At 38.6% G+C, this 17,893-nt stretch overlaps 1 protein-coding gene across 1 annotated transcript in view; it reads left to right on the top strand.

Moving 5' to 3' along the window:
• Positions 1–16,151, top strand: part of LOC103055766 (protein eyes shut homolog) — a 128,026-nt gene extending 111,875 nt beyond the window's left edge. The window contains exon 9 of the mRNA XM_007434773.2: positions 15,836–16,151. Within this exon, the coding sequence (XP_007434835.2) occupies positions 15,836–16,151 (316 nt within the window). The remainder of the gene's footprint in view (positions 1–15,835) is intronic.
• Positions 16,152–17,893: the final 1,742 nt, after the last annotated feature.

Genomic DNA, 17,893 nt, shown 5'->3' with positions numbered 1-17,893 from the left:
TAATTTGTGATAACAAGCCAGTGACCTTGTTCCCAATTAAATAATCTACACGGGGAAAACAAATTATCTATTCCAGCATGAGTTGTTGGTAAAATTGAATACCATTGCTTGGTAGCATAAAATAAAAATACAAAGCAGCATGCCTTTCAATTATAAGTCCACATCTCTGTTTCCAGAAGCTAGTGACTTTTGAAATAATAGGCTGGTAGTGCCATAACATCTAGCATTCCTCTTACTGGTTCCACTGTGGCTTGCATAGCACAATTTTTTGGTGGATTTTGCTTCAGAGCCTTTGACACTAATGTGAATTAGAAAGTAATTCAATTTGGTTCACTGTTTAAAAGGTGATTACTACTGTTCCCTTAGTTTATTTGGAACCAAGTGCTCACATCCAAAATAGAGATTTGTACACTGTCATCTGATAAATTAAAGAAAGTCAAAACCAGAATCCTTTCAAAGCCGACCTAAAGCATGAAATTGCAGGTAGTCCTCAACTTATGACCATTCATACTTGTCTCCTGCTTTTCATTTTAAAATTACCAGGTAGTATTTCAAGTTGCAGTTCTAGCCTTTTTGGGAAAAAATATATATATTAATGTTATCTTTCATGATTGTGTTTGAACATTTTTGTATGTTTTGTGTGTGTGTATGTGTGTGTGTGTTGTGCATTTTGTGGATACATGCAATTGAGCATCAGGCAGGCTTAAGTTCATACTGTAGAAATACATGCACACATACACCACTAAATTGCAATGAATAATTCAATACCATTTAAAAAAGGAATGTGCAGCTGTTTTCGTAGCATTTAGTGCATGTGACTTCAGTTAGAGTTGCTCACTAGTAAGTGTGCATTGGCAATACGTTCTTAAATTTACACAGTGGCACAGCCTTCAGCTGTTCCTCTGGGTCTGCCCATATCCTAAGTCAGAAAGATAGGAAGAGGATAATGTATGTAGGAAGAGCAAACTTATGACAACCATGGAAAATAGCTACAGGTTATAATAAAAACAATGAAAAAGAAGGAAGAACATGAAAAAGACAGGCATTGTGGGACTTTATTTTCTAAAAGAAGACAATAGAAAAGCTGAACAGTGTGCAAAAAGTTTCACATTTAACCATCTCATATCTAAACATGTCATCTCAAGCTTCTGAAATACCCAAGTCGGAACGCAAAACTGCTAGTCTGAGGGTCGAATGAAATGTTCCAAGCTTGAAAAAGTAATGTCATGGGTGCAAGATCCTCTTTTTTTGAGCCTGAAACACCTCCACATCGATGTTCAACATGACTGAAAAACAGCTGTTACGTGTTTGAAACGGTAGCCTTCAAATTCAGAATGGTTTGAATTTGAAATGTCTTGCACACTCCTAGGAAAGGTTGTATTCAGATGTGTCCTCTTAGCCACTAGAAAGCTTTTTCTACTCACAAAAAGGTTATTACCATTTTTTATTTTTATTTATTCTTTTGCAAAAGAGTATCACCTGAAAGAGGGAAGCCAAAAGTACAGATTTGCTATTCCATTGATACCATCTCTCATGCAAAATCTTACATACTGTAAGTTTATTCTTAATAGTCCTTTACGGCCACCAGGAGTTTATTTATAGACGCTATAGCCTGCATCTTTATTTTTCATTCTTGATATGCGGTCATATGTTTTCAAGGGTTGTTTTGTTCTGTCTAGCTTTTTACAAAAGAGTTCATGGGACAAAGCATTTTCTCTCTCTGCTCGTGGTTCTTTGGATCCAAGCTATACTATTCAATGATGGAGCAACTGACTGTTTTCTTTTTCTTTGAAATTTTATGAATAGATTTCCTAAAATGCTTCAGTGCATTATCTACTACCAGTACTTCTGTGTTAACAAACATTCTTTACTCACAATGCGAAATGATAAAGCATGAACGGTAAAATGTACGCTTCCTTTCTAGTACTTTGACATCTATACAGAGGCTATAGAAAAAAGATGCATTTAGTCTTCTACAGCCGAATTACACATAATACTTAGAGCGTTCTGTTACCCAGCTTTTGTGCAGTAGTAATATAATAATAGGGTTCTACCTATGATCCAGTTTCTTAGGCAAAGCTGTAAATATTCAGTCCCCTTCAAGCTATACATCTGGACTTGTTGCAATTATTTAATACTGAGCTCAGGTGAAGGGCACATCTTTTGAGCATTGTGGTACACGTCAGCAGTGCAATTTCACCCACCTTCAGTCTAGCCCCATTGTTTTTGCTATGATTCCAAGCTCTGTCCCTGAGCAGGTTCCACAGGTGAGATTTTAATTGCCCTCACATTAAAATGAGATAAATATGTGCAGTGAGGCAGCCATAAATGCCAGCGCAAGGTCTAGCTAGCTATGTTCATGTTCTGATCCCCATTAACCTCCTGTGGTAACAACACAGAGGAGAAATCAAAGCTGGCCAAATTTTATGAGACCACGACATTAATCTGAGTTACAGATAAAGACGTCAACCTAGCCCATGTTTCGTTCTGTTTCTTAGCTTTTCTGTACTATCAGGGGCATGGAATGCAAATATGTTCGGCAGCCTTTTACATGAAAAGTACCATTATTAGGACTACCAGATCTGGGTAGCAAAAATATGAATAGCCTCTATATGGGAACAAAGAGAATCTTCGGTATCTCTTTGCTGCTATCTATTTTTCATCTGGAGTTCTACAGCCAAGATATGATAGAGCTTAGAAGTCCTGAGAAGATTTTTTTGTTTTATTTTGTTTTGTTTTTGCAAATTAGGAAAAAGGAAATGCACAGAGATATTACTGTCATGTACCGAATATTCAAATCCAATGGGAGTGCAGCATTTTGGGATACTCTCTCACAGTCACATTTATGTGCTTTCCATAGTTCGTGAGGTGGCACAAATATATGCTTGCATACATTGCCTTGCCCTTGCTGATGAGCGGTGTTCTTCCTTAGCAGCGAGACCAGCAACTGGTGGTGTCCTCCTAGATTTAATGTGAGATGACTTAAGAAATGCAATTGATGGATTTCTCGAACATCACCTACCATCAGGAAAAACAACAACAACCAGTCACTCTGGATACAAATTTTGACAGATGCCTAGACCATCTGTCAGAACTTGGTAGCTGAACCGAGGGAGAGGCTGTCTGCCGGTAAAGCAATGCTCTCCCACTTTACCAGGGAGAACCCACCCACCCACCCACCCACCAACCACTGATCAGTGCTCTCTGCCAGGTTGCAACAAGACAGCATCACCTGATTTATCAGGCAGAATCACTCCACAACCCTCAGACATAAATCAGGCACTTCAGAAAACTTGTTTCTGAAGAGCCGTTCCTTCAGCTTTCATTGGCACTGTCTGGGCCCTCATTGGCTGCCAGAGCTGAAAGCAGCAATTCTTTAGATGCCAGTTCTCCAGTCCCATGGAGCAATTCGTTGAGATTTGAAAACTGGCAATCTTCTTCTTCACCTGTCATCCTTCTAAGCCTTGACAGCCTGGGAACCTGGAGGGGTGACAGAAGCAGGAAGAAAGAGATGTTTGGTGTAGGGTGAGAGCCCTGGAATTTAGTATCCAGAGATCAGAAGATAGAGGGTATTTCCACAGCAACCACAGATAGTCAATAAGAGCTGAAAGGACCCTGATCATGTCACTGCCAGAAAAGTCTGGTCAATGTATATGTCCTTCAGATGATAAGATTTGTGTCTGGAGAAAAAGGAAAACACTACTTAAATGCTGGAACAGCTAAAGACAAATGTAAGTTGCTTTTGTGGGGAGCTGGGATGCGATGAAGGGGATGTCATGAGGCCATGACCTACAAAACCGGGGCACCCGCCTGCTACAGGCCAGGGAAAATGAGCATGAGACCTTCGGTAGTGAAAGATTGGGGGGAAGTTAGTTATAGAACAGTCAAAAAGATTCAGCCCATCATAACTGAAAATAAAGACACCAAATAGGATTGCTTATCCACATATATCAGAAGAGCCATTTTTCTAGAGTTGGATGCAGAGAAAGTTCTTTGTGCTTTAGTCCCATTGCAATCAATGGAATAAGTTAGTCATTCATACTGAAGTTTTATTTATTTTACTGGTGATAAAGAATGGCTAATGTAGTCTGAATTTGACCCATCGTAACCCATTATGTGTTGAAATGCAAAGGTATAGATGAAGAAAAAATAGTTCATAGGAAAATAAATACAATTATAATGTTGGAATGATGACATAACAAGGCTGCCCCACCAGTGAATTTAATTCCATGGGCCCAGCACTCCTTTCAGTCCTGCTGCCTGGAAGCCTTGCCTGCACAGTGAAAAGCTGGCAGCAATGGTAGCAAACGTGCCAGGCCTATACGATGCGCACTGTGGGCAGTGCTTTGGGGGAGCATTGCGATGATTGCTATGGCAGGAAATGTATCCACCCAGGCCTCACTTGCCTCTCCATGGAAGGCAAAATACAAACAACCAAATAAGGGCAGGGGAAGCTCAGCATCAGTGGCACGTTTTAATTTTCTCAAAATCACAGCTTGGCCATTTGGCAGGCATTGTTTGTGTTCAATGATGCTTTTGTTCGGAAGGCAAGCTGCTTTATTTTAAGTATGGATCACCAGAAGGATGAGTGAAGACCGTATGGCTGTGAATACAGTCTGATTAGTGCGCTGCTGGAGCAGGGGCAGAAGTATGTCAAAAAACTCATCCTAAGTGTAACAATTATTGATCAGACACAATGTTTAAATCTTATTTTTTTCCTCACTTAAAAATTGGAAGAGAGAGAGAGAGCAAGAATGAGTCCCACTTTTCCTTCATGCAGAGGACAACACACAAAAGAGAACATGCCTTTTACGTGCAACTGTGGAGAATTTTGCTCAGGTTTCTGACACATTTTTATCTTATCAATCAAACCAAAAAAAAACCAAAACCAAGCATACCTAAGCAAAATTCCCAACCTTCCACAACTGCCAGGGAAGCACATATTCTCTTTTCATCTATGGGAACTCCATTCCAGGGGGATCAGAATATCCCAGTAACAGAATACACCATTTGTGCCACAGCACAACTGAGTGAAAACAAAGTTGATCATTTGTGTCTGATCAATAATTGTTGGACTTCAGGATATGCGCTTTGACAAACTTCTCCTATGGCACAAATTGCACGCAAACTAAAATACAAACTTTTAAAATCTAAGTATCGTTGTATCCAATGGCTATGCTATAAAAGATTTGCCATATAACCATCTTTTCCTTCTTCTCCCCAGTAGCAACTATTTTTAAGAAGTTTCAAAGGTTTGCCTGAAAAGTGGGGGTTACATATGGGAATTGTATGGGAATTGACCCAGTCAAGTAGGTACTAGCAAGTTAATCCTATCCAAAACAAAACGAATTAAGATATAAAATGTGTAAACCATACCAGACCTCTCAGAAATTCTGTTAGAATGTGGTGTTCAGTGAACAAAGTAAATATAAAATTTACTAACCTCTATTGCAACTCCACAGTCAGAGATGTCAAAATCTGGTTGCTACTGCATGTCAGACTGTTAAATAGTCCAGTCCAATTGCTTATATTCAATGCTGTAATTTGCCAAATTCCACTGCTTGTCAGTTGTCTAATGCTATATCTCAAATGCTGTCAAAAATGGATTGTTTCAATATGATGTTTGGTCAGATGCCTGTCAACAAATGTTCATTGGCGCATGCTAGATAATGATAATTAATACAGATCAGCTGTCCAATTTTGCTAACTTTGTGCCAGATATGACCACTGTTGCATATCAACTGTCAAACAATATCAAACATTCTTTCTGCAAAATCTTCAGATATAAAATTCTAATTCTGAATACAAAATATGGCTAAAACATGATAGCTAGAGAAAATTAATTATTCATATTTCCAATGAGGAATTATTTAGAGCAAGTTTGCCTCTCCTCTAAAGGTTTCCTAAAGCCTCCTAAAGGTCACAGACTTCGTATTAGATCTCTCTCGATATGAACTGAGTATGTAGTATGTATTATTTATTTAATAAAGAGGAATCTTATCCTTCTTCAAGGGATGTTAGGTGGGTATGCCTGACATTATAATAAAACTCTGCGAGCTAGACTGAATCAAGTACTAACGACTGCCCCAAAGCTATAATATGCATATAGATCCATGTGAGTATTTGAATCCAAACCATCTCCCCAAATTTCAATATGCTATGTTACCTCTCTGGTTATCATGAAAAATAGCAAAAATATGATATAACGTTTGCTTTTGAAAAAGTTTAATAAAATATGTCAACAACCAAATTCTCTAAGATTGTTTTTTAAACCTTCAGATCTCAGAAATCTCACAGGCATCTTTCTGAAATTGCTTAGAATTTAGGTTTTAACTTGCTGCAAAGTTAAATAGCAAATTAACCCTATCTCAAAGCTTTTAATAGTACATTTAGTGTGCTGCTGCTAGAAAGATTTAGGACATTAATGAAGGTCATGTTCATTAGAGACCAACATGATTACTTTCCCTAGAAGAGCAGGCATGTAATCACTTCATATACATCTTTTACATAGAGTTAGGATTGCTTGGCATCATTCAAAGCAGTTTTAATAGAAGAAGACTGTGGAAGCAATGTATTTAACACCAAAAAGAGAGAGAAAAGATATGTGTAGTAAATATTGGTGAGGTGGACACTCTACCAGTTTGTTTATTGGAAAACATGAAGGCCATAGTTAGCAAAGCTTAATTAATATTTATTTAGACCCAGGTCTACCAATTCAAGCAGGGATGTATTCAGCAAAATGGGGGATGCTTCTAACTGTAGCTGCACTAAATTATGCCTGCACAGAAAATAATGCCTCCTCCTCCTCCTCCTCTTTATTTATTTTAGTAAATTTAGGCACTATCCAACTGCAAATTAACTCAGGGTGGCTCATGACATAAAAAATGAAATAGCAAATATACCATCAAATAAGGTGGGGAAAAAACCTATTAAACATAAGACAAGATGGCAAATCCAGACAACAACAATAACATCAATCACATACTCTACCAAAGGCTCAAACTGTACTAGCCCAGAGCCTGGGAAAACAGCCAGGTCTTTAAGATTCTTCAGAACACCATCAAGGTGGAAGCCACCTAGATTTCAGGAGGAACCCCATCCAGAAGGCAGTTGTCCCAATAGAGAAGATACATTTCAAGGGTACTGATAAATGGCATGGCACTGCTTAATTAAAGGAATCCGGAGCATATCAGTTATGTTGGATTGAACCACCTGGGCAGACACCACAGGAGATAGGTGGTCTGTCAAGTAACCATGCTCTATGTCATATGGGCATACTGAGGCATGCCCATCAGTGCCTGTACAACTCTGGATCAGTTGAAGCTTCTAGGTGGTCTTCAAAGGCAGCCCCATGTAGAGCACAATGCATTAATCAAGCCATGAGGTGACTAGGGCCTAAGTGCTGTCTGAAGGGCCTTCCAAACTAGCAAGCAGCAGAACTGGCACACCAGATGAAGCTGTGGAAAGGCCTTCCTGGCCACAGTTACCACCTGCTCATTGAAAAATGCTTGGTGCTTATCCAATAATGCCCCAAGTCTGTTGTACAGAAACTTTGATTGCAGAGCTCTGAGTATAACTTTTTACTCTCTATTCTCATAGATAGGCATAATCTAAGTAGATGGTGGGTCTACTGCCATCAATCTCTGAACTGGGAACCAATAATTTCTGAATCTGTTGGCATGCAATGAACATAATTTCTACCCATATATATCCAAAGGATGTTGCAGTCTACTTAAAATTCAGAAAGAGCAAATTGTTTTATTTGGTCATTGCTTTATATTGCCTAATTATGGCATTTAAGCCACAGCATAAATCATGGCTTACAAATACCAAGTTGCTGAGTTCACCTATTGCACTAAGCAAAAACCAACTGAACCACATCAAGATGTATCACAGTGTGTTGACCCAAACCATTGAATAAGGGAGAGTTTTGAGAAACGAGGTAAACCTTATTTACCCCAGGAATTCTGCTTATTTGCTTGGGAGCTTACTTGAAGAGAAAAAAGAAATCTGCCACCATGGTTATTCCTCGCAGTCATTTCTCAGGTAAAAATAACTGGGAAAAGAGGAGTATAATTTGAAATCAGATTGGAACATTTTTAGAAGAGATATCACGAAAGGCCTCAGGTTAGGAAGATTGTGAAATGGTAATGCTACACTTAGGGCTATTCTGGAAACCTTTGTAAAAGCTTCAGTTTGAATAAAACAGATTACCCGTGTTTTTATTCCATGGCACCCTCATAAATTTTTGTTCTCTTTCTGTTGCAAGGACAAGGTAGGGGCATTGTACAGATGAGCACCTATGGGATCTTCTTGAAAGTTATATTAATAGACTACTTTGCCAGTACCCAATGCACTAGTGATTATTGCTGGAAACTTGAATGCTCATGAAGTTTGATGCTATCTTACAAGCTCACTTTAAATGGTCTCTCCCCCACAAAAAAGGGAGGTTGCTCTTTACAAACTTGATGATCCAAAGATAAACACTGTAATATGGCAGGCTTCTGTTTGGTTCAGTTTACAGTTAGTCTGGATCTGCTTTTATTAAATGGCAATGCTAGGGGAGACTTAAATGGAGACCTAACTTTTTGGATTCCAAAGGAGCCAGTGTAATTGATTATAGTACGGTTCCACATATTTATGTCCATTTAATATGTTTATTTTGGAAATTGTCCTGATAAATCATTTCCCATTAATCTGCTATCTGAGTCCTAAAGTAAGTATTACATTTCTAATCAGAGGTCATTATGTCCTTGGGGCCACTATAAAAGGACATATTTGGAATAAATGGTCTTCCAGAGTGGCAAACACCTGTATGCTTTGTTCAGTACAGAACCTCACCTTCAACTTCACTCCCACATTTGTTTAGCAGACTCCTCCGAACAGATATTATCACATTACTGGTTTATCATTCATATTCTCCAAGGCTCATTATCTAGACTTCCAACAACTTTATCACTGCAGTATAAACTTTTTGATCTGACTACTTATTAGATTCCTTTCAGTCAGTCAGAGAGTATAAGAAGATCTATCAATATCTGAAAATCTAAGACACGTGAAACATTGAGAGAGAATTGTAGGAGAGTAATCGCAGCTTCTAAGCTTCAGAACTCTGTTCTGGCACCTTGTTAACTGCTTTCTTATGGTTAGATGACCAGGTCCTATCTGCCAAATACGTGCAAACATTTCAGACGATTTTTTTCAGAGCATTTTCCACACAAAATGATTAAATAACCCAGTGGTGGTCCCCATAGCAAGGTACCTCCTGAATGGCGGTCTGTGTCTATAGCTGAGGTTAGCAATCTCATCACACAACTGAAACCTGGAAAAGCTCCTAGAGGTGATTTCACTCTCAGAATTACTAACAGAAAATCAAGATTGGTGGCCCCAGTGCTGGCTGCTTTATTTACTTACATTAACAGCATAGCATATTTAAAAGGAATGGTGAGCATATTCATGAAGGAATCAATTCCAAAATAATAGTGTATCTTAGTAATCTAGTATGCCATGGTTGTCTTTGTGTTTACATTGTATGTGGGAAACTAGTACAAAGTGTCATCCAATGAAAACATGTCATTATTACCTGTGGTAGGAAACTGTGTAGGCTATTTTGAGGTTTCTGAAGAAAAGACTGGGTAAAGCTATAACAAATTAGAAGATATTGTTTTAATTGTTTTTAATTGTTTTAACATTTTGTATTGTTTTCATGGTTGTTTTATTCTGTGTTTTTGGTGTTGTTTATGTTTTAATTGTAAGCTGCCCAGTCACGAATGTGAGATGGGAAGCCATATAAATTGAATAAATACATTTTTCCTCCTTATCCAGACTCTTTAATAACTCATTGAGAGTTAGATATTCCCTCTGGCAGCATCTTTCTGGAGCTGGAAAGATAATGCAAGAGTGGATTTTAGCCCCCTTACTTAGCATTATATTATAGTATAATTATTAATTCAATAATTTGGGTTATTTTGGCACCGAAGAATAGTATTAATCTGGGTTATTATTATTATATTATTTTGTTGTATTTTATGTTTATATATCTGATATACACATTTGATGTAATATTGTGTTTTCTGGCTCTAAGACTGTGAATATTAGCAGCACCTTTTTCCAGGAAAAACATGGAAGTTCTACTACAATTTTTGCTGCACCACCAACATCTTGACTTTGTGAAGGTCCAAAAAAAGAAAAGAAAAGAAGGCTCTGTCTTCTAAGGAGCTACATCTGGCACCTTATTTGGGGAAGTGTTTTCTTCTCTTTGGAAAAAAGAGAATAGGACCCTTACACAGATCTTTCTCAATCCTTTTTAAACATTTGAAAAAAGTGCTTGAATGATTCATTTTCCGGATAAACCTGAGTCTGTTCCTCCTCCTGGGGATTTCCATGTCTCTCCATATCTAATCTAAGGTTGTGTGGAGCTTAACCTGGTTTGCCACTCCTTGCTTTTTCCACTTTCCCTGAGTAGATAAGGGGAACCAGCTATAAATAAAAGTCAGGCAGTTAGCAGATTTTAATAAACAGTGCTGGTTTTATTTAGTTTTTGACTCTGATATAAACAGGCCTGGCCAAAATCTGTTCCTCTATCTTTCCTGGAGCTGGAGAAACAAATGTTTGACAACTCCATCAAAAAGCATATAATCAGCTAAAGTAGTCCTTGGCTTAAGAAAATTAGTTAAATTGTTGATAGATGGAACACCCTGAAAAGAAAGTTTATTTTCAATATCATCTTCTCATATGAATTCATTACCAGGAAATGCATGCCACTTAAAATGAAAATAAAATCATATCCTTTTATGAGATTAAAAATATTTCTGTTTGCATTATTGTGCATTTGGATCAAATAATAATTGAACAAAGTTTTTTACTACTATTAGATTACAGCTTATAAACAGTAAATGATAATTACAAGCGGGAACACATGTATCAGCTATTTTTAATCACATGTGATATGGAGAACTTACTGTTTATAATGGTTTCTCCTAATCATGTTTTACATACAAGAAATAATTAGTAGTTAAGGCATATTGGACAAAGCAGTCATCTATATTTAACAGATTGGCAGAACAAATGTTCCACAATCAAGGGGATAAACAAAGCTTGAAACTAATATTGTAAACTGGAGGGCCTAACCAAGCTAATGAAAAGAGGGCAGTGGACTTTTTGTATTAAGCTGAAAGATTTCCAATTATTATAATAACTCTGGGGAAAGCAAAAGCAACTTTTCTGATATTAGTTTCCCTCTCCTCCAGATTTCTGTAAACATTGGTGAGTTTAGAAATATGATAGTTATAGCAGCACAAAATTTTTTGTTGCATTTTAGCCAAGTGGGAATTGTCATTCACATTCAGAAAAGCACTGCTAACCTCCTATAAATTCAATGAGGATTTTTAGGGCACAGTTAATAAGTCTTAGCATTGATCAGATCAATTAAAGATTTCAGATATTTCACAATATTGGTAATAGAACTATACAGAATTTCAGAGGGGGGCTTTCCTTCATCCCTTGGGCTCAACTGAAAGATAGAAATGTTCAAATAGGGGGGGAAAAAACACTTTATGCTTTGTCTCAAAGCTAGCAGAGGCCCATGACAGAGTAACTTCTTCAAAGCATGATGCATATCTAGCTTGGAGTTCAGATAGAAAGGAAATATATATATATAATTAACTGGTGTTGCCACCTTTGCCCTGTATTTGGTTCCAAATATTCGGCAGCCATTCAAGTAACAATATCCAGGAACTGACCACATTCCCCCTTATTAAACAAGCATTTCTCTTGCTTTAGTTTAATTCATTCGTTCAGGATTGCAAAACCTGTTCTCAGTTGAGGGCCACTTTTTTTTCAATGTAACGTATAGGAAACCACCTGCTGAATATGGCAAGGGCCAAGAAGTTGAGGATACAGCTAGTGCTTGGGTTACAACAGCAACTGGGACCAGGATTGCGGTTGCTAAGCAATGTGGTCGTAAAGCACGGTGTCACGTAACTGCATCACTTAGTGATGGCAATTTGGGCAGTCCTGGTTGCCATTGTAACCCCAGGACTGTGCAGGTTGTTAAATGGGAAGAGGCAGGAGTCCCAAGTAAGGAGCGTGGGGGGATGGGGGTGTGCTGTGGGCTGGAGCTGGGGAGTGTCGACCATCTGGCAAGGATGAGTATGAGATCCCTGGGATAGTGGGGATCCTCAGGAGAAAAAGTGGTTGGAGCAAGCTATGGTAGCAACTTGAGACCCTCCCTACTGGCTTCCCTATTGACTTTGTTTGTGGGAAGCTGCCAGGGAAGATTGCAAATGGTGATCACATGACCACAGCTCACTGCAATGTCATAATCACAAGCCAGGTGAATGAAGTCCCCCTCATTCAGTGCTGTTGTAATTTTGAATGGTCGCTGAATGAGTAGTTGTAAGTCAAGGACTACCTGTAGTCATTTGGGGGAGGGGATATTCACTCCCCCCCCCTTTCTGCCTGGAAGTGCGTGAGCTCCATGCTCTGCACTATTTACCACTCAGTGTATAGAAAAATAGCAAATGGGACATTAAAAAAATCTAAAACATAAACATAGAAATAATGAAAGCAATAGTGAACCTTTATAATTGTAATCAGGCTTGCCTGCAAAAACAAGCATAGAATATAAACTGAAGGGATTCTCCATTATTCCCATCACCCTTTCTCCTCTCACATAGCTCCAGCCAATGGCAGCAGAGATATCATTTGTACCTGCTATTTTATTAGATAATGAACTTTCCATTGTCCATGATTTGGATATCTTTAAAAAAAAAAAAAAAGTTCCACTTCATTCCAGCCTTGGAGAAAAATACAGTCAGTTCATCCTGTTTGGGTGTCCTCAGGACACCCAAAACAGCTGTTTTGGCTTTGGAATATTTTTAACTGAGATAGTTTTACACAGTTCCTATTGCACAATCCTTACTCTTGGAGCTATTATTATACAATGAAAGATAGGATAATGCCTTGGCTGCCTCTTAACTAAAGTAAAATTAAGAACTCTAAATCCCTTCATTAAATTTTAACTGAAATGTTCTCTCCTTTAAAAAAAAATGCAAGCGATTTCTTTTTCACCAAATTATAGGAGGAAGATAGGGAAAAAAAATGTAAGTGGGATTTTTTTGGGGGAACAGTACCATTAAATCCTGAATATCATTCATATATATATATCCCCATTTTCCCTTTAATGCATATTTAACACATTTTCCTTCTCTGTGCTTACAACTTTTTCTCTTCCTTTATGAGGTAGATGTTTTGTAGTCTACAGGTCTCTTGTATCCTCACGGTTGCAGTAGTGCCTTAAGATGTGAAATTTACCTTTTTCATGAAACATTTCTCATAAAACCAAGATTTCTATGACTGCTAGTTTTTATTTTCTTTTTCCTTCTTCCTTTTCTGGCTAAGTATCTTGTGTTTTTAATAGGTGCAGAGTAGGCAGAAATTCGGCATGTTTATTTGTTCATTCATTCATTCAGTTTAGAGGGCTGCCCACTCCCAGAACAACTCTGGGCAGCTAACAGGGTCAAAAACATTCATAGTATAAAAGCAAAAATAATTTTGAAAAAGACGGTGCTGGGAACAAGACACGACCCTCGTACCTTTACAGAAAGCTCACATGCCATCCAGGCCCAGTGTCTGGGAGAAGAATTAGGTCTCCAAGGCCCTCTGAAGGACCAGCAAGGTTAGAGCCAGTGGAATCTTATGGGGAGCTGCTCTTGCAAAGGGCAGACACTGGGACGGAGAAGGCACACCTTCTGCATCCCACCAATTGTCACCCTTTAGTTGATGGGACCTGCAACATGCCAACCCTGTCACATCGTGTAGGACACCCTGATAGAGTATTCGTCATGAGGAAAACTCCTTCTATTCTCAAATAACCTTTCCATCATCATATCCTGTATGCCTGCTGGAATTCTTTATTATATCAAAGATTTGTCTTTTACAGAAAGTGGCAACTATAAGAAAGTAGAATCATTTACCAAAACAAATAACATTGCTAAACTGAAAGGGTCATTGCAGGTGGAATCCCAGTCATAATTAGGAAGAATCCCTACTAGTAACTTCTAGAGTTATTGAACCATCATGTATCAGTGGGAGGATATGTATTATACTGAGCCAGTGTGGGGTAGCAATAAAGGTGGTGGGATAAGAGCAAGGAGATTCAGATTCAAACCTACCTTCTCCTGGGTGACTTTGAATGAAGCATTCACTGTCAGTCCAACCTACTTCACAGGACTGTAGTTCTGGAGAAGAACAAGGGAAAGGAGCACTACGTATGCCACCATGTTCTGCTGTACAAAAGACAAGATATACTGTACATCTATCAAAATAAATAAAATAGAACTATATTAGCTTAAATATTGCTAGGAGATGCTAGATGATTCCCCAGTTACAGTCAGTTGGAGTTGGGCAGCACCTAAACTCAATACAATACAATACAATACAATACAATACAATACAATACAATACAATACAATACAATACAATACAATACAATACAAAATGCTGTAAGTCACTTTGGGAGAAGTGGACATCTTTGTAAAACTTACTAGATGTGTAATGTGTGTTTTATATGTTTCTGATAGAGAAGCTTTAATGTGGTGATTTATCCCAGGAAGAGCTTTGAATGTTACAGCTGCTTTCATATGGTTCCTCCTCCCACTAGAAAGGCTCACATAAGGGGTAGCCTTAGGAACTTAAACTTAAAGAATATGCAGCAATGGCAAAACTAAGTTTGTGTGTGTGTGTGTGTGTGTGTGTATACAAACTAAATTTAAGCAAGAATGGTTCCCATGCATACAACACAGCATGCAGCATGGCAAATATAATCACTTACAATTTGGCTTCTAAGGGGGCCTAAATATCTACAAATATTGCAAATTAGTAGATGTATAAAAGGGGGAAGTCAGAAACCTAATATTTTAAAATTTTATTTATTTATTTTGTTGTTTTCCTTTTCCTTTTCCTACTTTTTTGGTATTTTAATTCTTGTTAACTTTGCTCCATTCGTCTATTTTTTCCATATAAATATAGATTATGGAGATAACAATGGAGATATTAATATTAAGCAGTTAGCTTAAGACCAAAACTTTTATTCTATAACAGATACTTTGATGCGAGTTGCAGTGGGTTTTTTCTCAATCTCATACTCAACCTGGAATGACAAAGCCAAATAATGTTAATGCTTGTAATACTGGTACTCTAAATTGTAATTAATATTGACAGAATATATTTTTCCTCTTCTCTGTTTTCAATACTCTAAGTTATCTAAATAATAGAATGTCAATAATCTTTAATTATATCACATAAACATCACCAAATTGAAATAATATAATGGATCAAGATTTGTATCGACACCGTTAAAAAAGGAAAACAAAACAAAAATTGGTCGCCGTCAACTCAAGGAGAAACTTTCTGACTCAAAGCTGTTTTCTGCTCCAAACCTTTGCTGGAGAACGCAGTTTTGATGCTGTTTGGCTCCCACCAGCATGTAACCAATGGCTGCGTGTGTCCCATTGCAATGGTTCTGACATGGATGCGTGAATAATTTTAAATTCCTATTAGAGAAATCAGATTGTGATAGACAGTTCATCCTACCTGGATTAAACTTTTCAGTTTTCTTCATATAATTTGAAGGGCGCTAAAGGGGCGTGGTTTACCAAGTACGAAGGTGATGAAGGCTTCTTATCTGATTCACCATAACCCTTTTTGATGTATTTGGAGCTGTCACCAAGTTGTGTTTAAGATGACACTGTTTTGAGAAGAAGCCAGGATCAGGTTATGATAACCCTTACAATTTGTGGAATTAGATGGCTAATTTATTTTCTGTGGCTTTCAGGTATATGTATCCTCCAGGTTACTTCTGTGAACTTGGCTTAGAGCTTTGCCTTCACCACCGTTGCTCAGACCATGGCTTTTGTGTAGCTAATCAGAATAATTACACCTGCCACTGTGTGCTTGGCTATGAAGGACCATTCTGTGAAGTGGAAGCTAATGAATGCACAGGTTCACCCCGCAAGAACAGGGCCACCTGTTTGGATTTAATTGGTCATTTCTCGTGTCCCTGTGCCACTGGCTTCGAAGGCAAGTTTCAGTGTTCACCCTTTACCTGGCACATTTCCTGGTCCATTTCTTCTTCACTGCAGCTCAAATAGTCATTATTTTTAATTAGGCATTTTTCTTAATGCATTAACATGTCTCCCCCCCACACACACAAATATCTGTGAAATTTGCATGTTCATTCTAACATCTTCAAAACAAAACAAAACAAAGCCACAAACTGTCACAATGTTATAATCTTACAGATTCTTGAAATAATAAGGTGATAAAAGGATGTTTAGGCACTGGAAAATATTCTGCACCCACTAGATAGATGCGTAGTTATAAAGCAACAACAGAATGGACTCACTGTTTTGTACCTCAGCATATGGAGAGGTGAAATAGATTTAACTGCATAGTGGAACCTATTCTACTACAGTGGTACCTTGGGTTACAAACGCCTCTGTTAACGAACTTTTCAGGTTACGACCAGCTCCGGCCTCAAAAATTTACCTCGATTTGCGAAGTCTGCCTCGGGTTACGAACCGGACCTGCGCCCATTTTCCCTCCCGTGACACGGTCTGTGGCCATTTTCCTGCCCCTGACACGTGGTCTGTGGCCATTTTTCACCCGTGACACGGGGTCTGTGGCCATTTTTCTGCCCCTGACATGGTCCGCGGCCATTTTTCCACCCCTGGCACATGGTCTGCTGCCATTTTCCGCCCCTGACATGTGGTCCATGGCCATTTTCCCGCCCCTGACACGTGGTCCGTGGCCATTTTCCACCCGTGACACGTGGTCCATGGCCATTTTTCTGCCCCTGACATGTGGTCCGTGGCCATTTTCCGCCCCTGACATGTGGTCGTAGGGAGGGGGAGTCTCCCTCCAAGCAGTAGCCGCCTCCCTGTCCTCCACGCCAGAACGGATTAACGGTAATTACATTGAACCTTATGGGGAAATTTCCTTCGGGTTGTGACCAATTCGGGGTGTGACCAGAGTCACGGAACGAATTAAATTCGTAACCCGAGGTTCCACTGTATATGGTTATCAGACCTGAGTTGCCATAATACAGGTAGCCAGTAGAGGACAGAAAAGAGATACGGAAAGATCTAACTCTTTGTTGTCATTGTCAGTGGTTATGCAAATTGTTGTCAGTGGTTGTCCAAATTCTTGCAGCCCAGATCCTGAGGGCCTATTGTCTCTCACATGTACTTTCTGGAGAAACCTCAGTAATTTTTCAAAATCTTATTTCTATAACGTTATTTATCTGGTATTGCATGTTGTTTGGGTTCAGAAAATTAGTATCTCAGAATTTTGTTGTATCCAGTTTAATAATTAAAACTTATTTGGAGACATGGTCTCTCCTGAGTTACTCTAATGGCCAGGTGATACTAAACTGAGTTCTGCAATACATCCATCCTGGAGACAAATGATTGCATTGGAGTGTAGATGAAAATACCGCCAGGGTGAAAGTCTCCATGTTGGGAGGTATGGCAGAGGACTAGAAGCCCTCACGGTTTTTCAGGACTGACACTTTGCCCAACCTCTTTTGGGCAAAGAGGTTGCCCTTATAACTCTTTTCCTCTATTCCATTGATTGATATTTCTAACCATGGAGTCTGGTGGGGAAAGCAGGGTTCGAATGTCAAGTTCCCATTCAGAGATTGGAACATTTATTCCAACCTAAGCAACAGAAATCTGACAAGTCCATAGTCTTTGGGATGCTGACCTCAGAGCAAAAGAATTGTAATCATATCATGTTATAGAATTATTTATTTTTGTTGTAAGTGATTTACAATATTATCTCTTTGGTGTTTGTTCATGCTACTTAAAGGGAGCAATTCCTAATCTACTTCCCG

The sequence above is a fragment of the Python bivittatus genome, unplaced genomic scaffold, assembly GCF_059951505.1.
Source record: "Python bivittatus isolate LINGU-HERP-01145 unplaced genomic scaffold, Pbiv_v1 ctg000020_np1212, whole genome shotgun sequence".
Classification (NCBI taxonomy): Eukaryota; Metazoa; Chordata; class Lepidosauria; order Squamata; family Pythonidae; genus Python; species Python bivittatus.
This window is presented reverse-complemented; position numbering and strand designations above follow the sequence as displayed.